At 37.0% G+C, this 16236-nt stretch overlaps 1 protein-coding gene across 1 annotated transcript in view; it reads left to right on the forward strand.

Annotated features, from left to right (window-relative positions):
* The window catches only part of ROCK1 (Rho-associated, coiled-coil containing protein kinase 1), a 93385-nt gene that overhangs the window by 69011 nt on the left and 8138 nt on the right, over positions 1 to 16236 (forward strand). The window contains exons 25-31 of the mRNA XM_009331451.1: positions 1136 to 1224; positions 1555 to 1743; positions 2271 to 2436; positions 9390 to 9460; positions 13923 to 14011; positions 15428 to 15506; positions 15626 to 15887. Of these exons, the coding sequence (XP_009329726.1) occupies positions 1136 to 1224; positions 1555 to 1743; positions 2271 to 2436; positions 9390 to 9460; positions 13923 to 14011; positions 15428 to 15506; positions 15626 to 15887 (945 nt within the window). The remainder of the gene's footprint in view (positions 1 to 1135; positions 1225 to 1554; positions 1744 to 2270; positions 2437 to 9389; positions 9461 to 13922; positions 14012 to 15427; positions 15507 to 15625; positions 15888 to 16236) is intronic.

Consider the following 16236-nt stretch of genomic DNA (forward strand, 5'->3'; position numbering starts at 1 on the left):
AGCTCATCCAAGTATTGTCTGTCTAACCCCCTTCTGCCAGCCATGCCCTTGTGTCCATGAAAGTTATTAAGGAAAAGTATTTACTCATTTCATATTGCACACAATATATTTATTAACATTTTTGTTTCTATCTCCAGTATTTACAGTAAAGCAGTATCAGTATTTCAACTTCCTTAAGATCTCACTTAGATTCAGAATCTAAGTTGTGGTCTCATGCGTATTAGTGGATTGGCATTCTATTTACATGCATTCTGACTACATGGGAAGTTACTTTATTATTCGGTTTACCCCCATGGTTTTGCATTTGAGCAAGCATTATAAAATTGGAATGCATGCTTTAATATCTGTTGACTATGAGAGTAAAGGCCTTATCGGTTGTGTTGCCAGTGTTGTTGCAAACACTGTGTAGGCAGGAAGGCATACAAAAATATTTTCCCTTAGTTCTGCATTTCCATAAGAGCAGGGATTGGGTGAGCAAGCAGTTTTCTGTATTTTTTAGTTTATGGACTTTGTTACTTTTAAGTACTTGAAAATTGTTCTTTAACTGTTCGTTGTTTTGGTGGAGAAATCCTTATCAGTGAAATGTATCCTTCCAGAAACTTTGGGAACAAATCAGCAGACTGGAAGTGTGATAGAAAGATTGGTAGAATTGAGTGACTGGTGTGTGAGAGGGGTGGATGGAACATAACAGAGTAATTCCCTGTTTAAAGAAAGCCTTTTTCCCTATGTTCTCTTTATGTCTGATTTGAGAATCTGTACTGAATATGAGTCCAGTCAGATCAGTCTTATTCTGTGTGGGTACCAACTTAATAATTTTTGGTACTGCAGAAACACTTTTGGTAGTGCAAACACGAAGGATGTGGGGCAACAAACTTAGTCATCCCCAGGAAACAAAAATACATATGTTGGCTTTAGTATTTAATCTTGATGCCTTTCTGAGATATCCTTCTGGTAATTTTCTGTCATTACAGTAGCATTAAACTGGTAACCTTTATCGTTGCAAACTGTATTTTGCACATTAAGTGACATAACAGAAAAATGGAGGAAAAAAAAAAGATGCAATTGTAGAAGTGATTAAGCTTAGAAATATTTACTTTGTCCTAAAATATCTCAAAGTTGAATATTATTTTAACAGAATACAAAATGAAAAAAGAGGAGGAAATCAATAATATTAGAATGCATTATGAGAAGAGCCTTAACACTGAAAGAACTCTGAAGACACAGGTATAACTTTTTATGCAACTTAATAACAATAATTACTTTGCATGTCAGACATATTTTCAGTTTATTGTTTTTTGTGCAACTAATTCTTAGTTCCTTTGAGATTAAGTTTATATTAACCATGTTGTATAATATGCATTGTTGATGTATACAGTTGAAAGAGTAAGTTTTGATGCTATGTACTTTTCAGTATTACTTCTATTGTGAGTAAGGGCCATTTATATTGGTGAAATTTTTTTTTATGGAATCCTATAACTAGAGGAACTTAGAAGTTTTGTAGGAAATATGCTTGCATATATAATTTTTCTTACTGGTTTTCCTTTTTCTTAACAGGCTGTCAACAAACTGGCTGAGATAATGAATCGCAAAGATTTTAAAATAGACAGAAAGAAAGCTAACATGCAAGATTTGAGGAAGAAAGAGAAGGAAAACCGAAAGCTCCAATTAGAGCTTAATCAAGAAAAAGAGAAATTCAATCAGATGGTAGTGAAATACCAAAAGGAGCTCAATGAAATGCAAGCGGTAAAATAATCTTAATTTTTTTGTCACATTGTAGAATTCTCTCCGCAGGAAAAATGTGTAGCTCCTAGTCTACCTGAAAAAATAACAAGTTCTGTTTCAGATGTTCTAGGCTACAGAATTTTAGTGAGGCAGAGAACTTGACAAGTGTTCAGCTGTGCTTGTTCTCATTCATTTCCCCTTTCTAAATTCTTAACTGTGGAAGTTACTGATATATTATGGAGACTAAAAAGCTGAATACTGTGTAGCCATACTATTTATGCAGTTTATTTCACTGGTAGGTGGTCTCCTTTTCAAAACAAATGGTAATTTAATAAATTAATCAGACTGTTTTGTACTTGAATGCATTGCTGGATCTTTAACTTTTTTCCAAGGCTGAACGAACACTTCTAGTATAATAATTTATGCTACTGCTATCAAAGGTATCTAGAGATATTAAAAAAAAAAAATAGTAATGAGTTTTGTTTTCAGAATACTTTGCTGCCATATTTTTGGTATCACAGTAACTATGCACGTGTATATAAATACAGCAACTAGCAGAAGAATCTACGTACAGGAATGAGCTCCAGATGCAGCTGGATAGTAAAGAGAGTGACATAGAACAACTACGAAGGAAAATTTTGGACCTCCAGCAAGGAATGGATTCTACCAGTGTTGCTAGTCTCCAGCCAGATGAAACAGATGGAAATCTTTCAGGTAAGAGAAAAGCATATTTGAACTACTTGATTTTGTGCATACACATGGTTTTGGAAGGTACTGTTTCAAACAAGTTACTACCTTTTAAAATCGTCCGGCTGTCTCTTTCTATATCACATCTCCACTTCCTTTTTTTTTGTTTTTATTTCATAGCTCAGCTGCTTATATTTAAGTCTTAATTTCTTCTCACATCACTCTTCCCACTGTATGGCTTTGGCATTAGGATAATTTTTATCCACTTCTGTGGAGAGAGTGTCTTTACATCTGCTGCTGTTTGAATATAGTGAATGCAATGTGCAGTGTCCAGTGAATAAGATACAGGGCCAACACTTCCACAACAGCATGATTATATTTTATATCTTGAATGCAGAATTGCCTTGATCTTGTCTGTTCTTATGCACAGTCGTGTAGCACCTTTTGTGACAAGTGGCAATAACTGCCGATGTGAAAAATAATTGTAGGAATTTCCGTGATGCATTTATGGTTGTATGGTACTCTGATTCAGCAGATGAAAATAAGAACAAATAATACAGTGTAGTTAGCCATTTCCATGTACTGTCAGTTCCAGGCACTATATTTTGAGACCCACTGTTACACTGGTTAGTGATTCCCCCCTCCCCAATGTTTGAAAAGTGTAATCAGTTAGTACTTTCATGGGATCCACTTCTGTATCTCTAGATACAGGAAAAAACTTTTAGTGGTAATAAGCTGTGCTTAACAATATCCCCATGTTGGAGCTAGGTTTAGTTTTTGTATAATTAAGTAATTTTTATAATTCATCATGAAATTCTTAATAAATGCTTATCTTACATGCTTGTCTTACAGATTTACAGTCTGATTTTTATTGTAGAAAAATATATTAAAACATATGAAAATAGAATACCATTTTGGGTATTTTAAGACCTCAGTGGATGAGTAATCAGATAAAAGTAAACAGATTCATTTTAGGTATCTCTTCTCCTGATAATGCACTTCGTGCTGCTCAAATTGCCACGTTCTAGAGTTTTTCCAGGGGTCTTAGAGCGATTGAAATTTCAGGTAGGTTACGAGACTTAGTATATGTTTTTATGTAGTTATTCCTCTTTGTCTCTATTTTTGTGTCCTGTCTTCCCCTAGTATATTTTTAGATTTTCATTTTTAGTTAATATTTAAATCAATTCTGTTCTAGAATAGATTTTCATTCAGACAATGATACAGGCTTTTCTTCACAACTTCCATTCTGTCCAGGAAGCCTTTTGCACTCTGAAGTTTGATCTGTAAAACCTTCAGGCAATTGCCATCTTGTAAAGCAAATGTCTGTCTACTTCTTTCAAAAACATCTTCTGGTCCAAACTTCCATCAAAACTCAGCATTGGGAATTCTTAGAGCTGTTAAATTGGTGAAGGAACATTTTTTTTTTTCTTAGCTGTTACCTGCTAGGAACTCCCTCTGGTATTTCTGAACTGTCAGTACTTCTCAGGATTTTTTCTCATAGATACTAATTCTCAGTGTATTCCATTTAACAGGGGTAAAAAAAGAAATCAGAGGGGTTTTACTTAGTGAAGTGTTTTTTTCTCATCTCAAATTTCTATTTGGAATCAAACCTTATGTTCGCTAGTGTCTCCTAAATGAAGAACAATATAGTTCGTAATTTTTTATTGAAAATTTCTGAACTCCTGTAAATTGAGAGCTTAAATTTTTCTACAAGAAAACAGACTAGATTTATTCTACATAAAAGGGTAGTTTTGAACTTCCTCACTTTCCTTCTCAGCCGTTTTCAGTATAATGGCTGTTGTGTATTACACTGAAAACACCCAATGCCTCCATCTGGGCATAGGCACCTTCCCTATTTTCTTCTTAAGGGCAACAGTATGTCAATATGACTCTGTTGTCTCTTAGATCTTGGAAAGACTGTAGGAGTACAGCCTTTTTCTGCCTCATTAAGGTACAATATTTTCAGTTTTACCTCTGGAGATGTGTGTAGTCAGGCCTGCCAGTTCAATTTTGGGGCAGAAATTTTGGTATGTGCAAGACCTTTTCAAGTCAGCTGTAACTTTTCTATTGTTAATTAGAACATCACAATTACTGGAAGTTCTTGCGGTCTTCCTCTTAGTCTTCTATACTCATGACCCCTCTAACTATTTCTTTTTTACTAGCCTTTCATTTCTTTTGTCGTCTTTTTTCTCTACACATGCCTCTGATTCTTATTGCTGTTGTGCTGCTGGTGTTACTGTGTCTTACAGGTAGGACCTCTAATACATATTATTAGGACTTCTTTAGATTTAGATAATGTCCTTACATGCTGCTTTTTTTTTTTTGAGTGAGGCTCTGAGTTGATCAGGATCTGAATAAGAAGCAATTGAGGTAATGAAAAGAGATTAAAGTGACATTAGTATATTCAGACTTCACACATTTGTCAAAGAGCCAAGTAGAGGGTAGAGGAGGAGTGCACTAGCATTATAAGGAGGAAAAAAAAGGCAGTCTTCCAAGTAGAAATAGCCCATGCCACAGAAAGGAAATTATCCAGTGCGTAGTTATTTTTCTGCAAACCAAGTAATTAGTCTTCAAAACAGAAGGTGGCATACCACAGCAGTTCATTTACTACAGTTTAGTTGTATGAAGTTGTCTTCAACTTGTGTGCTAAGTTCCCATCACTTCCATAGCCCAAACACAGACATTCCTTCGGAGCACCTTGAATAGCATCTTGTTTGAGGTGGATCTGATGAGTAGTCAATAGGATTCTCTAGCTGATGCATCTGTTCTTAAGGCAAAGATATTCCTTAAAAATATTTAAGGCAAATGAATGGTAGAATTACTAAATAAGTAATTACAGTATGATTTATTCAGTTTCCTGTCACAGTAAAAACATCACCAGGGAAAGAATGAAAACAAAGAATAATGTAAACATGTATAAAAGAATGATTCCATGGTCTCGGTTCTGGTGACGGGCTGTCTCTGGTTTAACTGAGAAAAAACTTGGTATGAAATGGTGTGATAGTAATGTTGGCAGAATTCCAGAGAGGCCCCTGGCTCTCCGGCATTTTCCGCTGTCCTCCTGCATGGCAGAGAGGTTCAGGCTATGGGGTAGTGTCTTGTCTAACCAGGGAGCTTTGGTGGCCGGCCACCAGAGAGGCTACAAGAGTAGAATTCATAATTTAGAGGAAGAGCATCTTGTAAAATTTTGGGGTCAGAAGGCTTTGCATTCTTTGAATAAACTCAGGGTAATACTAAAATGAATTCCTAATAGTCAGAAAAATTTAAGGCAAATCTTTCTGTATTTGGAGGTAGATACAGAGAAATCACATGGTAACACACCTTACAGCTGCATCTTACTTGGAGGTGGTTTCTGTCTGTCGCTGAGCTGAGTACCCTCTCAAGTTCTGGTAGCTCCCAGGGCAACTTAAGCTGTTCCCAAGGTAGGGATTGGCTTGTTCAGACAATCCAGGCTATTCTCAGGCTTTTGCATCACCAGATGGGAAAGATTGTGACTTGGAGGAAGGTTTTGCTTGTATTCAGTTTTAGGCATTTTTTGTAACTCTCACTCCTGATTATTGATTCAGATAGCAGCTCATGTCTCAGTTGATGTCTCCAATGTTAACAGAGTCCTTGCTGAAACAGCTGAAATACTTGATTTTTAATGATGCCTTTGGAATGCCTCTTCCTCCTGGCTGGACTTAGGAAGTCTTAATACTCACACAATTGTAAACAGAATCCTCCTTTGTCAAGACAAAACATAGTCAGGAACTTAAGGGTTTTTTTTCCTAATTGTTACAGGGCGCTTAACCTGTTGTGAATTCTTTTCATCTGATTGGCAAGATAATTTAAGCAATTGAGCTGTCCTACAGTTTTAACTGCAGCACATAACATTTTACAGCGTATGTTATAAATCATGTTTTACACAAAGATAGGGTGGAATAATAAATGTGGACCATTTAAGCCAACAGTTTTTTTTTTTAATATGGGACACATACGACTTTCTGAAATAACCTGCAAGTAGCTGTCACCTGAATAAACCTCAAAGTAAGATCCAGCCAGCAATCCTTGGTGAGATACACATGAAACTATAGTAAGACAGTCTGAGGAAGGAAGGAATCAAATGGGAAGGGTGGACTGGAAAGAATATACAAGGTAGTATCTCTAGGTTTTAGGTTACTATGGAAGAGTCTGAGGAGTAGGAATTCTTGAACATGGGAAAGAGATGCTCTACTGCTCAGGAAGGCGCGTATTACTTAGCCCCAAAACAACAAAAAGTCTCATAAATCAGTACAGTCATGGTTGACTTGTGTGATTTTATTGAAGACTTACTGTTAGAACTCACATTTATCATACTGAATCACAACGAATCCTGGCAATATGAATACTAATCATGAAGATGTTTAGAGTGCAAATCTACATTTTGATATATGTTCAGAGGTAATTATAAGATTTGTAGCCTTCATGGAATTCTTTCTTCATATTCTGTTCAGGTCCAGCTAGCCATCAGATATTTTTGAGGCCTATCTTGGATTTTCTGGACTGGAAATACGAAGTATCAATTCTGGGATTCTTTCCAAAATACGGGGAAGTTGTCAGGCAATAGTTTTGAGCCTATTTTTAAAGACAGGAACGGAAGATTCTTTTTCATAGTCTAGATAGCCCATATTTTCTTAATTACTTAATCAGAATACTCATATTCTGGATCAAATATTTGTGAAATGGCCAGATGAGCATTTGCAGTTGTGCTAGCTAACTCTGTCAAGGGAAATTAAAATGCACTATAAATATTACTTGAGACAAACCTTTGTGGCAAGGTTGGAATGAAAGGACTCATCTACCCTTTCAAGAGTACATTTGGTTCCAGACGAATGTTAGGTTTGTTGGAAAGGAGTACATTCAGAAACTGTTATTTTCAACTGCAAGACGTTATTCACAGCTCAGAAATCATCTCTCATGCAAATAGAATTTGCTCACTAAAATAGATTTGTAGTAGACAGAAAAGAATGTCAACCGATTCGTTTCTAATAGCTCATCCACTTTCTACTTCCTTTGAAATTTCTTTCAGAATGCGCTGAAATAGAAGTGAACTTAGAAAAACTCCTACTCACACTGTCCCTATAAGCAGCATAGTACCTGGCGCATCTTTAAAAATTTATCATTATTGGATCTTTTCAGATTTTCGTATGCCACAATTTCCACAGATGCGTACTTATTTCTTTCGAATCACAGTCATCCATACTATGTTCTTTATTAGCAGTTAATCACTTTATTTTGCAATGGAGGACTTGAGTTTTAGGATATTTCTAAAATTTCTAAAAATGGAAGAATCTTCTCTTGATGTAAAAATGAATCAAATAGGGTAAGCATTATCTGTGATGCCTGCAGACATGAAGGAAATAGGTTTTCTCTTCCAAAGTTACTGAATATCAACAGTTGGGGAGGGGTCTGGGGGGGGCAACCCCCACCCCCTGCAATTCTTATGCAAATATGAGAGGCAGGGAAATACAAATTTCCTTCATTTTTCCAGGAAGATTTCTTACCTGAATGAGTTCTGCTAACATGCCTTTCTTCCAATTAGAATTTCAATAGTTCAAATAGTTCAATTTCAATAGTATTTTGAAGTTATTCTGTGTGGATATATGTTAGGAAATGATTCTATATTTTTAAGTGTAGTCCACTTCTAAATATTGTATGCTGTAAGGCTAATGCGGGAAGGGGTTTTTTATGCCTAATTTTAATGCCTTGTAGAAGGCTAGGCTGTCAGTCTCATTGTAATTTTACATAACAAAGTGTATGGACAATATCTTTTATATATTTGGATGTATTTTCAGAGCTTGCTGGACTACACCTCACCGAGTTATCCCTGAAGGATAAAAGGGACCAGTAGCTCCCTCTTACATAGATATTTGTGGAGAATGTTTCAGCAAATTTTAACTTCATGTTTTTGAAGTTTTCAGTGCTGCCAGTTAAGTTTATTGTAAAGAATGCATACATTAGCTATCGGCTATATTTCTGTACTGTGACACTTTTTTTACAAATCACTTTTTTATGATCATTTTTTAAAAAATTACAAAATTTTTCTCAATTGTGAAATAAATTTATAATTATGGAGTGAAATTTTGATTACTTCATTCTCAACATTTACAAAATTGTGAGACTTTTTACCATGTCATTTCAGATTAATGGAATCACGATAGCTTCTCACTGCTATTACCTGGCTTCATAATTTAAAAAATACCTATCAAACCCCAGTATTGGTTAGCTGGAGGGGTTTTTAAAATCTGTGATTCACATTAGGTAGAAGGCTAATTTTCTTGTGACGCTTCTTTGTATCATTGTTAAGTTATTTAAGTAGTTTTGTGGTAGGAAAATACGTTATTACACTACTCTTTGGAAAATTGTCCACTGAAAATTTGAATAAAATGCTTGTCTCTTATTCTTTATATCTAGTTGATTCTTCCTGCATTCCTTATTTATTTATCTCCTATGCTTATCTTCTGTGAGTAATGGGACACCCGTGTAGCTTTGCTTGCTCTTGTGCGTTCTCCTTTCTTTGTTTCCCTTGGAAAATGTGGATCTGGTTTGTTTTACTTGATGCAGAGTATTTTCATATAGCCCCTCTGAATGTTCAATTATGTTTATATTGAAAATCTCTTAATCATCCTCCATTTAAGCTGTAACACATTTTTCAAAGCAAAGTCTTTCCTGCCTGGCTCTTAGCAAACTATTTACATACAGTGTTAGATGTTGGCATCAAGGAAAACAACTTTATTTTGCAGTAACTGTATCATCAAGTGTTAGCTTGTGATGAAGCATGAAGTAAATGCCTATATCTTCATTTTGTTTAGCTGTGCTTTTTGTTCTGCTTTGCTGAATAGGTAATTGCCTATTACTGCATGTAGTACATCTTCCTTTCTAGTAATAGTTTGCTTTTGTGCTATTCTGCTTTATTATTATAAATATGTAAAATTATTTAATGTGCATTTTTTTAAAACCAGAATCAAGACTTGAAGGCTGGCTTTCAGTACCAAACAAAGGAAATATAAAGCGGCATGGCTGGAAGAAACAGGTACAAATGGGGTTTTTTTTCTTCCTCAACTCCCTTGGAAAGTTTTTTAGGCATACGGTGAATTGGTTTTACAGCTCACATTTAAGCAGCAAACAAAATAATTAGAGTAAATTAGTGTATACATTACTTTATTGAAGAGAAAAAAAATACAATAAGAAAATTCAAGTTCAGTATGAAATCTGTAGTAATAATATTGTGCAAATTTACGACGGGTGGGTGAGGAAATGCTTTACAGTGGGCATCTTGGAACCATTAAAAATCCCATTTCTCCTTTGAGTAAGCTTCTTTATAATCCTGTTACTGAAAAATAAGCTCTTTGTGCAACTTGACAGCAGGGAGTAGAGAATACCACACATGTTCTGAAGGCCATGGAAGAGTGCATCACACTATAACTTGCCACACATGATTTCCAAGGACATTTCCGTCTCCCTTACTTTTAAAATGGTCGGTCTCTCTTGAAGTGGTTTACTCTCAGAAACTGCACCTCTGTGCTGGAATTCCCACTCTAAACAAAGCAGTATTGTTTTGCCTCTGCAGAGGTTATGATCTGGTTCTTTGAAACTTCTAATGTTCAAACTGAGATGCCTAGAAGCTTGGAACCAGTTTCTGATTGTTTTCTGGCTTTCCAGTTCCCCTCTTTGAATATCCTTTAGTATAGCAAATTGCAAAAGTTAACATGGTCACTAGAATTTTGTAAATTTTGCAAGCAATTTGTATGAAATAATTTCCCTGCATCTTCCTTACTTATATTCAAAGACCATTACTGGAAGTTACTCAGTTTATTCATGACACTTGCAGCATAACTTCCTGATACCTGCTGAAAGATCCTTCTCAGATGCTCCTGTTTACATTCACATTCTATAAGTGTTAGAAGTAGTTCCTACAAAATCTAAAGGAGAAGGATTTAATTCCTGGCAAAGAAGCACTGAAGTGTTTGTATTGGGCCTTTAGCTGCTGAACTCCTTTGAAGTACTCCGTTTTTCAGTTGGCTAACATGACCTTCTTTATACAGTCAAAGTGTTTTGGGTTCCAGACCTGCATGTTTTTACATCAATATCAGACCTTCTTGGTGATGTGTCTGTAAGTTAAAACCGCTACCTATTCTAGCTTGCAGAGAGCGAGTGCTAAGCTCTGCCCTATTTCAACTAATGGCTGCTTAGAGTATTCTCCCAGACCCTCAGATGAGAGGCAATGCAAACAAATGCCATATTGAAAATGCTTGCTTACCACAGTTTGGAACCTGGGGTTTGCTACAGATACCTCAAATGCTTTTCAGTTGGTTTCTGGTCTCTTTGCATTTTACTTTGTCTCCCTATTAGCAGAACTACAGAAAATCTACAAGGGCAAGGTCAAGAATGTTCCTGGTGCCGTATTTGAGTCAAACACCGACAGTGTTTGAAAGTTCTTCATGTGTCTCATGAAACACACCTATTTGTAAATCTATTCCATAACTTGGTTCTGTTTGATAGCTAAGGCTGCTTGACTCCTGTTGCTCCAGAATTGATTCTCCAGGTTGCTGTCAGACTTCGGGCAGTGTCTGTGAACGGAAGTGACTGTGCCTAGGCACAAGTCATGTAGCTTTATTCTGCTCCGGATTGTCTAAAATACTGCATCATTTTCCAGTCAAAATACCTCCTGAAGCCTTTTCTGGTTGTCTTCTAGAAATGGAGATTATTCTTGCATCCTCTGATGATTAAAATTTTAAACTTCTGATAAATGCAGCTTCTCCAGTGAAAGACACTATCTGAGCTCCTTTAGGCATGCCCAGTATAGGCATACTTAGTTCCCTCAAGATATGTTAGGCAGTTACTCCATTCATACTTTCCTGGTTTGAATAATAGTTCTTGCACTTTGAAGGAATTTGAACTACAGATGGATGCCTCTGTCATAAAATGAGTCATGTTGATAAGATTCCTTAACTAGCTGAGGTTCAAACCAGTGAGACGCAGTAGTGAGGGGCCATGTTGACTTATATGTGTATTCTGTTGGCTGAACTGTATTGCATCTGAAACAAGCTGGCTTGTAGTCAGCCTCCTCAGGTGTTTGTGTTCCAAATTCTCCTGTGCTTTCAGTTTTGGGCTTGGTGGGAGGTATGCAACCTGAAATATAGACATGCCCAGATTAAATTAAAGGGAAAGCAAAACTGCATTAGCAGTGCAATTGGATTGATGCCTGAGTTGTTATAACTTAAGCTGCTGCATTTCTGACTCAAATGTCAGTAGCACTGATGTTTTTGCCCCATGCCCTCCGAGTCATTTAGCTGAAGTTAGAAAGGGGTGAGTGTGGAAAACTCATTTGAGAAAAAACAGTTGAGTTATACCTCAAGCTAACACTAAAATGGGTTAGCCGTATCTGGAACATAATTTCATCCCAAGTGGAGATGATAAAAATATCCTTCAAAAACCACTGTAGAACAGAACTACTGTCAGAAGATTTTTTTTTTTATGTTCACAACAGGATATTGAGGCTGTTGTATGTAACTTTTCTTTTGTGAGGTTAAATTGCTCTTTCACCAAGACTTGTATACAGTGTGATAACTGAATTCTATTGCAGTCAGAATTTGCATTTGTTATAGTAGTCATCTTAAGGCCTTGCTCTTGTCTGTGAAAGGCAGAGGTGCATACTTCAAAGACAAAGAAGGCATTAGCTTTCTGTTGAAGTAGATCAAAGGAATTCAAGCACAGACTCTTTTTCTTCAGTGGGGAAAATCACAAGAGGCTCACACCATTACAACTCAGTACCTATTCAAGTTGATCAGGCTTTCTATTAGAGAATCCTGACTGAGGGGCTGAAAGCCCTTTTAGTCGGGGAAAAACACCCTTTGTGGCATTTTTAGATACGTTTCAGTAATTGAGATGTACAACTGTAGCATGCGGCTTGCGCAACACATTTCTAAAACGCTATTCTGTAAACTTGTTAAGGTAACTTTCATATTCAGGTTTTGAGGTCAGACTTAGTCCTGTATAATGAGGACGCTCAACCTCCTCTTGTAGGAGGAGTAAACACCATTTACTTAAATTGTCAGTATCTGCATCGTGCAGAAACCCATTCAATTACCTACCAGTAATTGGAATTCAAGATGAACTGTTCGTGTATTCACTCTCTTGCTTTTCTGTCCTTTCCCTTCCTTCTGGGTCATATTATACCTGAATCTGGAGCTCAATATAGACAGAGCAGTCAGTCTACCTCTTTTTAATCCTCTCTAGTACCTCGTACCTCTTAATACGTTGTTTCTAAAACATATGAAACTGCAGGGGAGGGAACTGCCACAGCTGTCACTGAGCTTATGCTTATGCACAGTTTTAGCAAAGACGTTGGACTGGCAGCGCCCAGTGAAGAGCAACAGGCAGTGAATTCTACAGGCTCGAACTCACTAGGAAGTGCTTAGGTTAGAGGTGTTAGATCTTAACTGGCCTGGGGGTTCCAACACACTTTTTCTGAGCAGCTTGCTTTGTTTTTCCTGTCATATGAACAAATGTTTATAATTCGGTGATTGTGAGCAGCACTGGAAGGGTGTCTGTGTACTTTAGGTTGAGGACAACATCCTTGGGCTTTTTGGGGCGGGGGAGTGGACACTGCAGGCATACTCAGCATTTGGGAATTCTCTTGGAAATGGGGCCTGCAGTCCACTCCTGCTCTAAAACTCACAGTGCCTTCCCAGTAGCTCTTGCTTATTCCCCAGAATCCCACGCATTCTGGAGTACTCCACTTTTTCAGTGGCATGGGATAGGTATAATATATTAATATGCAGATTTTGAGCAAGAACTTTTAAAACACTTGGGGGAAAAAAATAATCAACACATTACCAAATGTTTCTGTTCTTTAACATCTCTACCACTGGAAGAAACTGTGTGGTTTGACCTTTCAAGTCACATGTAGCAAAAGAATGGCCATTTCTTTTCTCCTCCTCTGCAAACCTTTCCCTTACTGTCTCAGTGTATTCCTAGATTTGGAATGTATACCAGACCTCTGTTTCTGCTGATTCATTTTGGCTCTTTATTTTACCAGTCCATTAAATTGAAAGTGTAGGAAATAGCTGGAGCTGTGAGCATCTCTTTTAGCCTACCGGTAGTTTGATGCGAAGTACCAGTGAGTCCTGCAGGTCTCTAGAACTAGAGAAGTTGTTTACAACTTTACGAATAAGTGATAGATGCTGCACTCCAGTAATTTTCATAGTAACATGCCAGTAGCAAGTGAAATTTGTGAGTTTGTGTACAGATGGACTTCCAGAGTCATCACAAGCATTTTAGGGTGCTCCAGTGACAATACACAGTCACTGCAGCCTGTAGCATTGCACAGCTGTCAGTAGTATAGCTGCCTGCATGATGATTTAAATATCTCCTGATATTAGTTTAAAAACCTTAATATACTCAGGCTTTTTATGTGCATATGGGAGTACAGTAGGATAAATGTTGCTTTTTAAAATGCAATTTTAACTTGGTTTTACCCTTTCTTTCCCCAGTATGTTGTGGTGAGCAGTAAGAAGATACTGTTCTACAATGATGAAAAGGACAAGGACCAGTCTAATCCATCCATGGTACTAGATATAGAGTAAGTAAGTTACTGTTAGTTTTGGATACAAATTGGCAAAAGAGCATTGTGTGTGAGATAACTGATAATAAATCTAGAAGCTTGGAATCAAAATTCCATAAATAATTTTTAATTTCCCATACTAGTTGGAAAATGTCTGTTTATCTGTATTTCAGGGTGCTGTGAACAGAAGATACTACTTTTTTTGTGTGCTACTATTGCTAAAAGTTAGAGAAAAAATTAAATACACAATAGTGTGGCACTGCCTGTAGTGACTGGTCTGAATTTACAGAAATGAAGAGCCTCTTCTCGTTATGACAGAGAAGGGTCAGAGAGTGGAACCTTCATACTGTGCTATCTCTTTTTATGATTCAGTGTAATGACTGTTTTTTTTCCAGTTGCTTCAACAGCTGCTTTCTAAAGCAGGGCATGATAGTTGTGGGATAGATAGGGAACTGGCTGTCTGATTTTTAGGTCTCATCACCTTGCCTCATACCTTTTTCTTGCTGTCTGAGAAAGGATCAGTGTCGATCAAGCCCAAAGCATTTTTAACTTTTCCAGATGGTTTGTGTTTAGAGTGACAAAATAAATGGTAATCCCTTTACATTGGTTATACATGAGGAAAATTGTGTCAAATATCACTGAAGCCCGTCACTGATACGTGACTAAGTGTGATGTTTGAACAGCTGATCGACATTATGGGACCTTATAGAGTAGTAATTGAAAAAAGGTTTTAAAATTCATGAATAGGTCTATCAGTGACTAACAGTGGTCTGGAAGGAATCTCTAACTCAGGAAGTGCTTAAGCTGCCAATTGCTTGTAACCAGGAAAAGAGTTATTTTCTCTTTGAGCTGTTTCTTACCCTCTTTTCATAAACATCTGTTATGACAACTGTTGAAAACAGGATGTTGGGATAGATGGACTTACAGTCTTGACCCAGTATAAGATTATGTTTGTTCTAATTTTAATAGCATTTTCAACAGCTGGTGCCCAGATTGCCTTTTGTGATTTTTCCGGCATTGATTGTTTATCAACTGATAACATGATTTAGTAAAAAAATGAGTGAGTAGTACTACACTATATATGGTTACTTCCATCCAGGCTTATCAATAAGCTTTTCTAGCAATAATCAGTTAGACTTCCTGGTGTGCTGAGGAAGAATTTGAAAGCCTTTTTCACAGGTAAATTTGCCACGATGGATCTTGAACCCATTGTAAGATAACCCTCTTTCCATGCTATGAAATGTTTTGGTCTTACTTGGGTAGACAAGATCTATATGGTTTATGAATTAATTCCTAAAATCATATTGCAGCCTTGAAGTATATTGTATTGCTTGCATAGAAAAGCTTTATAAGAACTTCAAAGTACTTTGATAATTGTTTTAAAAACATACATAGCCTTTTAGCATTTTCTGATTCATGTTTCTTCTAATCTAGTAAGCTGTTCCATGTCAGGCCTGTAACTCAAGGAGATGTATATAGAGCTGAAACTGAAGAAATTCCTAAAATATTCCAGGTAAAAAGAAGTGTATTTTCATTTCTATTTAACTCTTTTGAAAAAGTTTGGCGGCTTCTTTGAAAAGTATATAAAAATACGTAGTGCTTCAACAATAACACAGCAGTATTCTTTTTCAGATTCTCTATGCTAATGAGGGGGAATGCAGGAAGGATTTGGAGGTAGAACCAGTACAGCCGGCAGAGAAGACAAATTTTCTAAATCACAAAGGCCATGAATTTATTCCAACGTTATACCACTTTCCAGCCAACTGTGAGGCTTGTGCCAAACCTCTTTGGCATGTCTTTAAACCCCCTGCTGCCCTAGAATGTCGAAGATGCCATGTGAAGTGCCATAGAGACCACTTGGATAAAAAGGAGGAATTAATTGCACCATGCAAAGGTATACTCGCCTTTTTTGCATTCTGTGTTTTCTGCATGTTTAGCCAGACCTGCTAAAGTATCGAAGGCAAATAAAAGCACTTTAGTTTAAAAGTTTTCTACTCTTTAGTTTTATGATTTTAGATGTGAAAGGTGCGATTAAAATAATAAGCTGTTAACACTGCTTGTGAACAGGCAGCTGTGGCAAGCCTCCGTAGGGAGGCCTTTGGCGGTGTAACTGATGTGGCTCTGCTGAGGGCCCTGAGAGCACAAGAGTCCTTAGAGGTTTGTGCCCAAGCACTGGGCAGCTCCTTGGTTCCCAGACCATTCTCTCCCTTGTACATGGCCCACATTACGCACAATGCAGTGGC

The sequence above is a fragment of the Pygoscelis adeliae genome, unplaced genomic scaffold, assembly GCF_000699105.1.
Source record: "Pygoscelis adeliae isolate BGI_AS28 unplaced genomic scaffold, ASM69910v1 Scaffold108, whole genome shotgun sequence".
In the NCBI taxonomy this organism is placed as follows: Eukaryota; Metazoa; Chordata; class Aves; order Sphenisciformes; family Spheniscidae; genus Pygoscelis; species Pygoscelis adeliae.